This window comes from Equus przewalskii, chromosome 18 (genome assembly GCF_037783145.1).
Source record: "Equus przewalskii isolate Varuska chromosome 18, EquPr2, whole genome shotgun sequence".
Lineage (NCBI taxonomy): Eukaryota > Metazoa > Chordata > Mammalia > Perissodactyla > Equidae > Equus > Equus przewalskii.
Window position 1 is genome coordinate 21,442,871 of NC_091848.1, and position 15,714 is coordinate 21,458,584.

The window sequence follows — 15,714 nt, forward strand, 5'->3', positions numbered from 1 at the left end:
AGCATGTAAGATAAGTTTTTTAAATAGGTTTTGTTAAGATAAAGTACTCTGCTAGATAGAGTAAATGTGTGTAATTTTTTTGTTGTTCAGCTGAACATTTTTAGTATATTTGATTTAGGTTCCTCAGCAGGGGATCTAAATGTCATATCTTTGAAGGAATTTTGTTTTTAATTTTTTAAATTTTAAAATTTTCCTTCTCCCCAAAGCCCCCCAGTACATAGTTGTGTATTCTAGTTGTAGGTCCTTCTGGTTCTGGTATGTGGGATGCCGCCTCAGCATGGCTTGAGCCCAGGATCTGAACCTGCAAAACCCTGGGCCACTGAAGCAGAGTGCGTGAACTTAACCACTCGGCCGTGTGGCTGGCCCCATAAAGGAATTTTAAAATTGGGTTTATCACTTTCTGAGAAACAATTCTTGATTTCATCATCTTATAAATATTGACAGTAGATTTAAAATACATCTCTAATAAGGTCTAGCTTATCCTTCTGATATGTGAATCATCAGAGTGCAGTACTTAAAGATGAACAGTGTTGACAGAAATGGATTTATATGTATTTTACACTACGTAAAACTGCCTCGTAAGAAGCATTTCTTTAAAATAATACTTAACTTATGTTTAGTAAACCACCACGAATTCAGAATTGGATTTCCAAGGAGCCAAATTGGTCAGAAAGGGTTCAGTTTTTTTCAGTAGTAAAATTTAAATGTCCATAACTCTTATTAAACTATGTTTATTACACCAATTTCATCACAATAACATTTTTGATTCTTGAATTTAATGAGATTTGGCATCTATAAGTCATTATTTAAAAATATTGAAATCTTGGGAAGAATGGATAAGGATGGTTTTTTTCCTTCTCAGGTATATTCAAGAGCAAATGACCAAGAACCTTGTGGATGGTGGTTGGCTAAAGTTCGAATGATGAAGGGAGAAGTAAGTGATGTTAATACTTGCTTTGTGATTAGTTTCCAAGGAAATACCTCAGCGCTTGGTTTCTATAAATGTTATTCCAACTCCTAGTTTTGTTTCTAAAGCCCTGCTTCACAAATAGTTGATCACGTATTTCAAGAATTGATCAGACTATTAATTTCTTGTCTTTGAATTTTCACACACCAAAGCTACTCTCCAGAAGTACACCCCAAGCATGTGAGGACCACCAAGGGTCATGCTTGTAAGAACCTATAATCTAGTTTAGGCAAATCAGATTGAATAACTAAGCTGTTCTTAGTGTTTGTGCCACCAGGGGGTGGGTCTGCTGGGAGCAAGATAATTAGAACTTCATTTAAAGCTCATTATTTTTGTTCAGATGGGATTTTTAAAGTATTTTGATGTCTTTTAGTTTTATGTCATTGAATATGCTGCTTGTGATGCCACTTACAATGAAATAGTCACATTTGAACGACTTCGGCCTGTCAATCAAAATAAAACTGTCAAAAAAAATACCTTCTTTAAATGCACAGTGGATGTTCCTGAGGATTTGAGAGAGGCGTGAGTAATTTTCTTTACTACTGAATTGCTTTGTGAATTAGGAGGATTTTTCAGTGCTACGAAAATCTTTTTTCCCCAAACGCCATCAAAAACTTCTGATACAAAATCTTTTTAGTAAACAAAAGTTTTAATGGGTAGTATCAAATTGAAATACTGAGCTTGCATTATAATTGAAATCTAAATTTAATCTATTTAGGTCTTACACTTGAATTAATTTCTCCCTAGGTGTGCTAATGAAAATGCACATAAAGAGTTTAAGAAAGCAGTAGGAGCATGCAGAATTTTTTACCATCCAGAAACCACACAGTTAATGATACTGGTAAGATAACTCCATATTTTAAGGTTGTTAATGGATATTGCACAGATTTTGTAATTAAATATTTCAGAAGATAAAAGCTAACTTGGAGTATAGTGAATTTATTAATACACTAGGAGAAAAATTTTTTTGCAGTTATGAAATATTAATTTTTTAATTTCTTCTGGAGTAAGGAGGAAAAATTTTAATGTGACACTGTTAACAGTGTAAAATTCTTTTTTTTTTTAAAGTTTTTTTTCCCCCTTTTTCTTCGAAAAGCCCTCTGGTACATAGTTGTGTATTTTTAGTTGTGGGTCCTTCTAGCTGTGGCATGTGGGACACCATCTCAGCATGGCCTGATGATCGGTGCCGTGTCCTCACCCAGGATCCCAGCCAGTGAAATCCTGGGCCGCTGAAGCGGAGCGAGTGAACTTAACCACTCGGCCACGGGGCCGGTCCTAACATTGTAAAATTCTTAATGTGTGGGATCATGTGTTATCCCCCCCTCAATCATAATTTGATTAGCAGTTCTAAGTAAAATGAGAATTGAGAAAGGAAACTAAGACTACTTGTGGAAGGAGGAATGTTAAGTGAGGAGAGGAGGCATGGTAGAAGAGAATCAAAGAAGGCTTTCCATGGAAGGTCATGTTTGTATTGTCTTGAAGAATGATTAAGTTTTTGAGTGATTGACTTGTTTGTTTGTAGTCTGCCAGTGAAGCAACTGTGAAGAGAGTAAATATTTTAAGTGATATGCATTTGCGAAGTATTCGTACGAAGTTGATGCTTATGTCCAGAAATGAAGAGGCCACTAAGCATTTAGAAGTAAGTGGGTTTACTCATAAAAAGATTTTTTGTGTGTCCATTTAGTTTTGTGAGTATATCATTCAAATTCCCTGGATCAAACTGCTTGACTATAAGGTAAGTCAATTTAGGACCTGTTTTGTGGACCTGGAGTCATTGCGTCCTTCGAAGAAGTGCTTTTTTCGGTTACTTTTCTCAGACGTAGCCTTTCATTTGCTAAATGCCTGTTTAGTTTTTTGTCAGGACTTAGATGACAGGTACCAAAGAGCTTAGATACTCACTAGGGATATCCAATAGAACTATATTGCTAGTTCTTCTTTACTCTTGTTCTTAACCTTTTTTTTGGACTAACTTGTCACTGTCGCCACACACTATAACAACTCTTGTGTAAGAGGAGAGGAGGGCACGTAGCATACAGTTTTTTAAAAAAGCCTGTCGTTGCTTCTCTATCCTGTCATCAGGTACTCCTGTTTTGTCGTGTTCTTCACTGCCACACTATTAATGACTTGTTCCCTGCCCCCACCCCCTTCCGCCCCGCAGCACACATGTGAGCACACACTGTCTTAGAGATATTGAGGTATGTTTATCTTTAGGACAAGTTTGCAAATACCCTTATTAATTTAAAAGTTCCGAACAAGGGATATGCAAATGAGTTTTGAAACACGAATCATCTGAATTGGAGAACTGCCTATATCAGTAATTCTGAAAAATTGTTTTAGAATTACTATTGTCTATGACTATGATTAAATAGACTGATCAAATGGTTTCTTTCCACTTTCATTGTATGACCCTAAATGAGTTTCCTTTATTCTTTTTTTCCCTTAGTTGTTTTTGTTTTTTAATTGTGGTAGAACATACATAACATAAAATTTAGTGTCTTAATCATTTTTAAGTATGCAGTTCAGTAGTGTTAAGTATATTCACGTTGTTGGTCACCCAGTCTCCAGAACTTTTTTCATCTTGCAAAACTGAAACTCTAAACCCATTAAACAACTTCCCATTTTCTCTTCCTGCCAGTGCCAGGCAACCTCCATTCTACTTTCTGTTTCTATAAATTTGACTACTCTAGATATCTAAGTGAAATCATATGGTATTAGTCTTTTTGTGACTGCCTTATTTCAATAAGCGTAATGTTCTCAATGTTTATCCACCTTGTAGCGTGTGTCAGATTTTGTTAAGGCTGAATAATTTTACATTGTATGCATATATCACATTTTGTTTATCTATTCATCATTCAGTGGACGTTGGGTTGCTTCCACCTCTTGACTGTTGTGAATAATGCTATGAACGTGGGTGAACAAAAACCCATTTTTTGCTTTTGAGCTTTTATAATTTCTAGTTTACCTCTTTTACTAGTGCACAAAACAACTTGCAGCAGCTTTTCATGAGGAATTTGTTGTGAGAGAAGATTTAATGGGCCTGGCAATAGGAACACATGGTAGTAACATACAGCAAGCTAGGAAGGTTCCTGGAGTTACAGCTATTGAGCTGGATGAAGATACGGGAACATTTAGAATCTATGGAGAGGTAAGCTGTTGTTTGTCCCCAACCTCGGGTAACTTTACTATAACATATTAACTATTGTTTGATCTTACTTTATCTGGAATTTCAGTTTACTAGTGAAACGCTTTAAAATCAGTCAGCCTAATAATCATTACACATATGCAGGTGAATTGAAGATGATAATTGTATTATATGGGACAGTGAAAGATACTGAGTATTTAACAAGCGCTATTTTCACAAGTTCTTTAACCAGGTGTTTTTGAGTTCCAACTCAGTTTTATCTGCATTACAAATCAGTTTTTTGAGTGCTCGGTATGTGTCATGCACTAGCAGTTAATAGAGTATAATAGAATAGCTTTTTTTAGAACTTGAATTTGGATAATATTTTGTCATTGGTTAATTGTGACATTTGCATGGACAGGAAAATAATATATCTGATAAATAAGTAATTCAGACTTTTCATTGAGACCGTCCTTCACATTAGAATAAATGGATGAGTTCTAGTAGGGGTTGATAATTTTAAGTCTTTTCATACAATAGCTCTTCTTTTGAAAAGCTTGAGTCGTGTAGTAAATCTGAGTAGGAGGCCTGAATTTTATTTCTGAAATCTTTACAAGTGGGCAGTATAAAAAAGTAATGAAGATGAAAAGCTTTGGAGCCCTACTACCTGAATTGGAATTCTGTGTCTACCACTTTGAGTGGGCTTGGAGAAAGTTACTTAGCTGCGTAATTTTCTTCATTGTAAAATGAGAATAATAATAGTACTTGCCTTAAAGTTTACGAGGATTAAATATGGTTATAAAATTTTTATTGTGTATGGTATATAATATAATGAGCACACAATACACTTGATCTATGGTTATTAAAGAACAAACATTAAAAGTGGAAGTTAATTGTTACTGAAAACTGTAAATTCTTTTTAGAGGGATCTCCTCCCATCATCTTTTAAAATTCGTTAGAAATTAGGAATTTTTAATGATCTTGTCAGTAATTTTTAAAAATGTGTCTCTGCAAAAACAGCTTTCAAAATAATTTATGTTGAGAAAGAAAGAACAATGCACGCAATATGAGCAATTTGTTTTTAGCATTCACCTGGAGAAATTCAACCTGGGAGTATGGACCAAACATATTTAGGATTAGGTTAAAATTTGGCAAACATAAATAAGTTAAACTGCTAATTTTCTCAGGAGCTTAAAAGGGACCTTAAAAATGTCTAATGTTTTGGTTCTAATAGTACTTTTTTTCCTAGAGTTTTAATGATTACTCTTATTTTTTTTTTTTAGTACTTCATGAATTAGTTGACCTTATATGTCACTAGTGGGTTGAGTATAATATTGTACTAGAGCATAATTCAGATTTTTCTCGTTTCTCATGTTTTGTTTTGGGTTGTGGGTTTCTTTACGGTTTTATTTCATGTTTATTTTCCCCCTCTTCTACAGAGTGCTGATGCTGTAAAAAAGGCTAGAGGTTTCTTGGAATTTGTGGAGGATTTTATTCAGGTTCCTAGAAATCTTGTTGGTAGGTACTTCTACTAAATGTTATTTTAATTACATAGAGTGACTTAATTGAAAATTAGTGTTGTCTGATATCTTATTTTACTTATGTGGAGTATTTGGATAACAGTGCTTGTTTTCATTGTTTTAGTAGTAACATTGTATGTGACTTGTTATTGTCTTCTTAAAAAGTGAAGATGTTTTCTTTCTTCTGTACAGGGTGACCCACTAATAAGACTCATGATTTTTGTAACAGTCATTACAGTTTTTCTTAAGCCTTTTCATCCTTTGGGCTCTTTCTTAATTGCTTAATGTCTTTTTATCATTCGTATACATCAGAATTGTCATAGTACTTTTTGAGAAGGTGTTTGTGATAATTTTTTTCTTTTATTTAGTGCAGAAGAAAAAGTAAGAGTGGACTAACAATAGGGTAATAAACTTCTACACAGTAGGCCCTGAATAAATAATAATTGGTTGTTGCAAAGGCATAGAATAAGGTAAGAAGTCATGGGCAGGAGAGAAGGATGGTGATAAGATAAGGGGAGGTTTCACTGTTAAGTTTTTGACACATTAATAAAAACTATTTTACTTGTGAGTTATAAGTTAAGTGACAAAAAATTTTGAGTTTGAAGCTGTACTTAAATGAACATTATAGGTTGAGATGCGTTGTTTAATAGCTTTGTTATTAATATCCCCTACATCTGTGCTATCCTTAATTTTCAGTGCTATTTGAGACAAATAGGAAAGCTTTGGTCACGTGTTAAATACTCAGTGATTGTCCTAAAAGTTTAAAGGCATCAACATAAAGTAGTAACATTTACTAAGAAGGATGAGTTGTCATCTATTGTGTCCCATTAGTTTTTTGACTTTATTGAAATTTATAGAGCCGTTTGGGCTCCCTTTGTGTATTATTAGGCCTGTTCTGCCTTTAAGAAGTGATTTGTTTGCTATAGGTATTCTATTTGACAAAGCCTGTAAAATAGATATGTAGGAGAAAATTTAAACAACAACAAATCAAATACTTGCACTATAAAAAGACATTTGTTTTGGCTAGTAACAAGTAGTATATTCTGGGACAATAGTCTACAACACAAGAATTTGGATGGTTTCTTGGTATTTGCCTGTTAGTTACATAAAAAGCTTTTCTCTTGTGCCCAAACATTTGGATAGGTATGACATACTGCCAGTTAAGTAAGCTCCACGTTATCTGCTCTTGGAGACGACTGTTTACTGTAGAGTGAACTGCTGGAGAGATGAGTTGTTAAAATTGAATATACCTTGAAGAATTTTGTGTAATTTTAATAAACATTAAGATACAAAATATTTTCAAATGTTTATCATTTTCAAATGAAATAACCTTTGACAAGAAAACTGGTTTTGAAATGATCATCTTTTTTGTTGAAATCACACTCAGTTATTGACATCTATGAGTGCTAACATTGTGGTTGCTGCTTTATAGAACATAATTTAACTTAGATGTCTTCACTTGTAAAAATGATTTGGTGGTGAGTGTGTACAGGGGAATCGGTTATTTTCAACTCAGTTTTATAGAAGATAGCCTTGGTCTTATGGAATTTGTGGTATTGTTAATTTTGAGTAAAAATTCCTGGTATTTCAGAAATAAGGAAACTGGATATGTTTGTAGTTGTCTGATTCTTCTCTTTATTCATTTGCCTGTGCAGTGATGTGAGTACCTGTCATGTCCCTTTTTTCCTCACCCTGTCTTGTTTGGCTTTGGTGATTTGGGTTATTGGTATACTCTTTAGGAAATACACATTAGCAGCTGCTCTTACATGTTGGTGAAATACTCAGAAGTAAAGATTTCAGTTGGTTGTGTATAACACATTTCCCTCCAAAATAACACATTTCCCTTCAAAATGTTTTATGGGTGACGCATTCTTAGTACATTCTTAGTCCAAATGAAAGAGTAAAAGAGGACTGAAATGGAAAAGGGTATGAGGGCTACTTGGTGGGTAAGTTCCAGAGAGGATTCCCTTAGACATTCAGGTTCCAAGAGTTCTAGAAGTTGACCATTCTCACCCATCCCAAGTCAAAAGAAAAAATGGTGAACATTAATTTGAAAATGACTTGAAACCTTTCACCTCCTGGAAGCCTTCCTTAATCACTTCTCTACTCTGTCCCTTCAGCATTTATGCTCAATGCTCAATTTATGCTACAGGTCTGCTTCAGTTTGTCAGTATGCTTTGGAATTTAAACTCTGGAAATGATCAGTTAAAATATTGACAGTCTCTGGTGGGACTAAATAAAACTTGCAGGTAGGTCCCTGCCATGGACCCTAGAAGGGTGATGGATGTTCACTCACCACTGGTATAGTTCACAAGAAAAAAGGGGCAAAGATTCTGGGGGAGGAATTATGATATATCAACCTGAGTTCTGTTTTTTCGAAAAGATATTTGCTTATTTTTAGCAGGGTCAAGAATGGAGTTGCTGCTTGAACCTCACTGTGTTAACAGTGAAGGCAGCTTTTATATGCTGCTGCTAGGGCTGCTCAGAGAAGATATGCATCATCTGACTTCCCTGTCCTACTCTGTTTTTTAATTTTGCCTGTTCAATTGCTGCTGCTTGTAAATTTAGGGTTACTAATGGGGGAGGAGGTTTGAGAATAGGGATAGAAAATCCTATATTGACCAGCTTACTGTTGCCATTGTTCCATTGTTTATTCTTTAATGGAAACTGTTCTCAAGCATGCAGTAGGAAAAACTTGGATTTTATACCTCTTTCAACCAAAATTTATTGTGGAAATAGATTGCTGATTTAGTTAAAAAAAAAAGGATTTGGACTTCATAACAAATGTGGTGGTGTTAACTTTATAAGGGATACATCTATTCTGCTAGTGAACAGTACCTGAATATTTACTTCTCTTAACCAGGTAACACTACCCAATATTGCTTTGTTATTTTATTGAGTGTATGTTACTTTTATCTTTATAATTAGTTAAGTTCCTAAGGGGAAGAGAATCTTCATAACTCCCTTTTAGTTTTTCCTTTAATTATTGAATACTCAATAACTCTTGTTTGACAGACTTAGAAGTTAAGTGTGGAGAAGGTAAATAATTTGGATTTTGTGTAATTTTGCAGTATTTCACATCCAGAAAGTAAACATACCATATACATGCTGCATGTATTTGTATAGCTGTGAAGTACTTTTAAAAACTTCTTGGTGTAAATGTAATACTTGTTAAATGTAAACATTTTATTTCAGTGAAGAGAATATTCATTTTAAAAGTATCTTCAAGTCACAGGTATCTTTTGAACAAATAGAAACTTGAAAATAAAAGCAAGATTGATGATTTTGCTCATCTTTTGAATAACATATAAAAACAATTATGATTATTGCTAAAAGTTTTTTTTTTGCTTTTATATATATATATCCAAGCTTTTGAAATGAGTTGGACTTGATATTTTAAAAATATAAAAATGACATGGAACATAGTAAAAATCGTTTAGACTTTGAAAATGGTCTTACATGTGAGCAGCATCGCCAGTCTCAGTTAATAACAGCCTTAGGCATACTAAAGAGAAGGAAATTTCAGACCAAGGATAAAATTTCTCAGTAGTCTTTAGGATGAATTAATTGAGAGTAAAAAGATGGAGCTTTACTTGGTTTTTATAATTTGATAGCAAGTCTTAAATTTGGGCTGATGTTGAAATGATAGCAATATTCGTTTTTAATTTACTATATTTGTTTTCTCTTATTAAAGGAAAAGTAATTGGAAAAAATGGCAAAGTTATTCAAGAAATAGTGGACAAATCTGGTGTGGTTCGGGTGAGAATTGAAGGAGACAATGAAAATAAACTACCTAGAGAGGATGTAAGTATTTAAAATGTAATTTAATTTGCCTGCTTTTTTTTTGACGTTCTTTTCTTGGCTAACTTATTAATGTTATTTTATGTTTTGGAAATTGTTCTGGAAAGTTGTATCTAGTGAGCCTACTTAATGCTCTGATGCAGTGAATTTTTCTTTCTTTTTAAAAAAATTCTGTTCCTTATAATATTGCTGTACATACTTAGAAAACAAGTCATCTTTCAATTGTGGGACTTTGGTTCTTGGTTGGTTTCTCAGTACTTGAGTAAAAAAACCCAGTTTTTGATAAAAAGGTTTTAATTTGATAATCTTAACGGTTCTTTTTTTGTACTTAGAGTGTAAATCTGTAGAATATGATACTCTCAACAGAAGTGTATTATTAAGGAATTCTTGATAAATAACACTCTCCTTTACTTTCAGTGGAATCTGAAAGCACTGACCATTTCTTAATTGAAATCTTCAAGCTTTTATGTTGCTGTGAATTCTGATGCCAACTTTCAGAAATTTCATTTTCAGTCTCATCTCACATGTTGATGTTTTGTTCACAATGCTGTTCTTTATTCCTCATACATCACTTTAAGGATCTCTCACCTTTGTGGCTCCAGTGGTCATCTCTGTATAGTTGACTTAAACTTTGTATGCCTGAAGATAAAGCAAGAATTTTCCCCCGAATTATCTCCCAGAAAGCAGGATACTCACAACCTCTCAAGTTTTGCACAATAGATTACTGTTTGGAGAGTTGGTTAACCTGTTGAACAGAATCAGTCTTGTAAAGAAGGAAAAAAAAAAGGCGGCCAGCCCCAGTGGCCTAGCAGTTAAGTTCAGCATGCTCCGCTTTGGCAGCCCGGTTCAGATCCTGGGCGCAGACCTACACCACTCATGTTAATGACCATGCTGTGGTGGTGGCTGACGTAAAAAGAAAAAGAGGAAGATTGGGAACGGATGTTAGCACAGGGTGAATCTTCCTCAGCAAACAGAGAAATCTGTAGACGTTTAGTCCTGACAGATAGCCTCATATCAAGTATTGGATGTTGTAAAGATGCTTATTAAAGGTAGCCACTTCCCTTACACTTTTTAATTAGTTAGAATGTGGAGGTAAATATACACTTAAAAGCGAATGAGGAAAAACAAATAACTTAGTATTTTACAAGTGAGTACTTGTGGCTCAGATTGATTTCACTGTACACTGCTTCAAAATTTGTTGTAAGTCTCAAGTAACTTTTGCTTATTCTTAAACACCATTTCCCCAGTCATTTTTCGTGACTTTAAGATGCCTTTGAGATGAGGATTAAAATAGATGCTGTGTATGTATGTACTCACATATATATAGTAGATACTATTATATTTGGCGCTTTCCCCTTTTATACTTAATAAGTTGATCTGAAGATCAAGATGTTTACTGGACAGGGCCATTAAATGACTGAACTATAAATTTCTTAGCTTGGTAGTAATATCTAGTCTTCCCTTAGCTTTGCTGATCCCCAGTTGCTTTCTAGTGTTTACCATCTTCTTGCAAGCTTTAAGGTCCTCTTTCATAAATAAGAACTCATTGTACTTCCCTGTGTTTGTAGTTTTGGTCATTGTTACCACCATTCCTGTACCAGGGTTAAGAAACTTACATGCTTAAACCAAGCAGATTATGTAAATAATTAAGTGGGTTGGGATGTACAAGACAGGAGTGGGGAGGGCTCATGATGTCTTTCTGTAAAAGAAACAGATGCAGCTCAGCTTTAATTTGGTTGCCATGTGGGAATGCATGCATTTTGTGTTGCTATTTCTTCCAATATTTATAAGAGAAGCTGGAAACTTATAATAATACCCAAATTTTTCAATTTTTAAACCATTGCATGTTAAAACAAATGTGAAGGTTGGTATTGGCTTAGTTGGGGCCACCATCTCACAATTTAAGCTGTCTAAATCCGCTGGAGACTCATTTTAAAACTCGTTTACTCTGAAGTCTTTGGTGTTAGGTACTTAATTTTCTTTCAACCTTGTATTTTGTTTTCTGGTTTATCTTATGTCTCCAAGCCAGGTTATGAATTCCTTCAAGTCAAGAAATCAAATCTGAATTATCATTGTCTCTCTTCTTCCCTAGCACAATGAATAGGCACTTGATAAATATTTTGTTAGTTCATTAAGTTCTTTTAAGATTAGAGTTTCTTGTTTTTTTTTTTGAGGAAGATTATCCCTGAGCTAACTGCTGCCAATCCTCCTCTTTTCGCTGAGGAAGACTGGCCCTGAGCTAACATCCATGCCCATCTTTCTGTACTTTATATGTGGGACGCCTGCCTCACCGTGGCATGCCAAGCAGTGCCATGTCCGCACCCGGGATCCAAACCGACAAACCTCGGGCCGCCAAAGTGGAACATGTGCACTTAACCACTGCGCCACTGGGCTGGCCCCTAGAGTTTTTAATTGTAAAAGAAATAGCTTTATGTGTAAGTCAGAAGAGCATCGAATGGTATAGTGTGAAAAATAAATATATGTCTATGTGCTGTCTGTGTCTTTCCTTCTCTCTCCATCATAGCTAATAGATTTCAGACTGTTGTTATGGTGCCATTTCATGTCTGTTTTGCTGTTAAAAACAGTGCCGAAACAGACATCCCTTGTGACTATTGAGTAAATTTCATGAAAGTGGATTTGTTAGATCAAAGGCTGTATTGGCATTTAAATATTTAGATCTTGTTAATTTTCCCACACATTCTTTGCACCAGTGTAGGAAATGTCTGTTTTCCACTTATTTGCCAATACTGAGTTTCATTAAACTTTTGTGCCATTCCATAAGGTGTACCTGTTACCTTTCCATGCTTAAAAGACATTTTGATCTTTTTGTAAACAGCTTGTGTGTCCTTTGCATATTTTTTGTCTTTACTACTGAGTTGTAAGACCTTTTTGCATTTTAAGGAAGTCTTTTGATTTTTTGTTTTTGTTCTTGCTTGAGGAAGATTAGTCCTGAGCTAACATCTGTGCCAGTCTTCCTCCACTTTATATGTGGGTTGCCACCACAGCATGGCTGAGTGGCATAGGTCTGTACCTGGGATCTGAACCCACAAACCTGGGCTGCCAAAGCAGAGCCTGCCAAACCCAACCACCACCCCATGGGGCTGGCCCCTTAAGGAAGTCTTTTGTCTTTCATATGTGTAACACATATTTCTTATTTTGCTTTTATTTTCCCCCTGTGCAGACATTAAAAAATTTTACATTGTTGGATTTTTTTAGACTTTTGCTTTATGGCTTATGCATTTTCTGTCATGCTTGGCAAGGTCTTTCCCACTTGTAGATCATTCAGAAATCCATTTGTATATTTTATTCTCCAGGTTTTTGGGTTTTTTTTAGTGCATAAATTTTCACTCCATTTGGGGTTTTTTTAGTGTAAGGTATCAGAAACGGATCCAGCTTTATTTTTTCTGAGCGCTAGTTGGTTGTCTTAGTGCCATCTGTTAAATATAATCAGTTTTTGGCATTTCAAACATCTAGAATTTCATTGAAGTCTCAGAAATGAACTCATATTCACTAATAATCACTTGCTCTTTACTCTCAATTTTTTTCTTATTATGACTTTACAACAGCCATTATTCTGTAAAATATATGCCTTTAAAGATACCTTTTTGCGTCTCCCTTTGTTTGGGGGTAACTTGGTGCTGACATCTCCAGTTCAGGATCAAGGCATTGTATTTCTCTTATTCCTTGCAGATCATCAGTCTGGAATGACTTTCCCTTCTTTATGTACTTGGTGAAATTCTGTTTGTTTTAACATCCACTTTAAATAACAGTAATATTCTTATAATTCCCCTAAATTTCCACATCTGGGCTGGCATAATTCACATTCTTCCTAATGTTCCTGTGTTTTTAATTCATATCACTAATGCTATACAATGAGATTATTACAGGAATGTTTAGTGTCTTTTCTGAGAATATGATTGCCTTTAGAACAAGGACTTTGTTTTATTACATGGCACCACTCATTAGGCCATGCTGAGGCGGCGTCCCACATGCCACAACTAGAAGGACTCACAACTAGAGTATACAACTACGTACTGGGGGCATTTGGGGAGAAAAGCAGGGGGAAAAAAAAGAAAGTAACTTTAGAAAATAAAATATAGATGTAGAATAAATAACATAGTCCCAGAAATATAGTATTTGTTTAAACTTTTTTTCATCATTCCCCCCCGCCATCCTCTTACTTGCCTGTGCATTTTTGAGGACAGGGTCAAGACTAACTCACTTCCTAAGCTTAAGTTAGATTCCCTCGTTTCATGATTCATAGTTGTAATTACTTCTTTATGGTCATTACAGCTGTCTTTGAGCTGTCCTGTATCCTTAGTATCTGCCCTCGTGTGTTCCTACTTTTTACTCTCCCATATCTAAAATTTACCAATTAAATTTTTAAAAAAGTAGTTTTAAAATAAGTCATAGAGTGATTTTCTTACATACCATCAAAAATTCTTAAGCCACGCTTAGTTCCATATTTAGAACTCCAAATTCTTAAGCCAGTCTGTTTAAATAATTGTTGGGAGCTATTCTGTAAAATCAAGAAAGTGAGGAGAGACACTAAAACTGATTGGGTGAGTTTATTTAGGCTTTCCTTATTTTCCTTAGTTAATATGAAGCTTGAAGTGTATTTCTTTAAAATAAAAAACCCGTTGTTATTTAGCTATCTTATTTCTCTTCCTTCCCAGTTGTTTAAACTTTCCTCTTTTGAAATTCAGCGAAGTAAACCAGGTCTAGGTTAATCCTCTGATTTGCTTTAATACCTGTGACTAAGTATTTGCCCATATCAGTAATTCTTTTATTTTACATTGTATAAATATTTTTATTCTGTAGGTGATGCTTTTAATGATCAAGAAGCACTCCTACCAATACCCAGAAATTGAAGGTTTTGTGAGCTGAGCATATGTTAGAGGGATGACCTGGCTAGTGTGTTTTATTGTGTTTTTAAGTCAGTCACTGCTAAGGTGATACGTCTAGTCTGTAAATTCCTGCCAGTTTGAAAGGAAATTTCTTTAAAAAGCTAGTTTGTATACTTAGAACTAGATTAAATTAGAAATTAGAAAACCTTATATTTTAAAAGTAATTTCTTAAATTTTTTAGCATACTTAAATGCTAAATTGTAATGCAAATATGACATTAGTGAAAGTCTCAGTGTTTCAAATTATATTGATCTTTTTAAAAAGCAATTTATTTTTAAATCTTGATGTTTAGTAGCTGTAAATTGCTTTGTTTCAGAAAAGTTTTCCAAATTATATATTGGTCTGTTACATTTAGGCTAGAACTTTGTTAAAATACTAAATACTGAGGACATTGTGTTTTCTTACAGGGGATGGTTCCATTTGTATTTGTTGGCACTAAAGAAAGCATCGGAAATGTGCAAGTTCTTTTAGAGTATCATATTGCTTATCTAAAGGTTAGTATTCTGTTCACATTCATATCGTTATTCCACACATTAAACTTATAATTAAATTTATATTTGTTGGTAGTGAATTTCAAATCTTTAAATATTTTTGTTGATTCAGATTTGCTCTGTTTTTCTACATGAGAATTCAAAAATAAAAAGTCCTTTGCCATAATAAAATGATTGACCTCATGTACATTGGTTCTCTTTCCCTGTGAACTTTTACACTTCTTTCCTTACTGTTTAAGAATGATCACTCTTGTCTTCCTGTAGTTTGACCATTCTATAGAAACAGTTCTATACTAGAACCATTTTGTTTTTTCCTTGATGTTTTACATGCAAATAGGGCCAGAACCAGGAGTCGAGATGGGCTTTGTTGGTAACTGTCATTACCTGAATCAGATGCACTATCCCTGTAGACATCATTTGATAATTCTTAACTATTGTTTCTAATATAATCTATTTCAGTTGATAAATAAAGAGCAAGGGTTTTAGAAAGGAAATGCCCCATAAATTATTAAAAGTTGCAGTTGTCTTTTTGCAACCCTTTCTCTTCCGTTTATTCCTGTTTCTCTTGTTTAAAGTATAGCAATATCCTTAACTTCTCTATCTTTAGTATGTCTTCCTTTTAGTCATGCATATCACTCCTGTTAATGTTTTGAAAGTGCCCCTGATAACGTCATGCTTCTCTTTCAAAGCGCATCTTTATATGATAAGTCTCAGTTCAGTCTGGCATTCGAAGCTCATGCTTTATCTTCTAGTACCCTACCTTTCAGCCAAGAGCTTTCTTTAGACACTTTACCTTCACGTCCTGTAATTATGTCAATTTCTAAATGACCAAGCCTAGTAGTTCATCTAAGACGTAACTCAGGTGTCACCTTTTTGATAGGAACGTAGGTTACTAATAGTATCTCTC

At 34.5% G+C, this 15,714-nt stretch overlaps 1 protein-coding gene across 14 annotated transcripts in view; it reads left to right on the forward strand.

Annotated features, from left to right (window-relative positions):
• FXR1 (FMR1 autosomal homolog 1) overlaps nt 1–15,714 on the forward strand; it is a 63,401-nt gene that overhangs the window by 33,471 nt on the left and 14,216 nt on the right. For all 14 annotated transcript variants that reach the window (XM_070583204.1, XM_070583205.1, XM_070583209.1 and 11 more), the window contains 8 exons: nt 863–934; nt 1,341–1,489; nt 1,715–1,808; nt 2,490–2,606; nt 3,942–4,112; nt 5,528–5,606; nt 9,303–9,412; nt 14,724–14,810. In XM_070583204.1, coding sequence (XP_070439305.1) covers nt 863–934; nt 1,341–1,489; nt 1,715–1,808; nt 2,490–2,606; nt 3,942–4,112; nt 5,528–5,606; nt 9,303–9,412; nt 14,724–14,810 — 879 coding nt within the window. The remainder of the gene's footprint in view (nt 1–862; nt 935–1,340; nt 1,490–1,714; nt 1,809–2,489; nt 2,607–3,941; nt 4,113–5,527; nt 5,607–9,302; nt 9,413–14,723; nt 14,811–15,714) is intronic.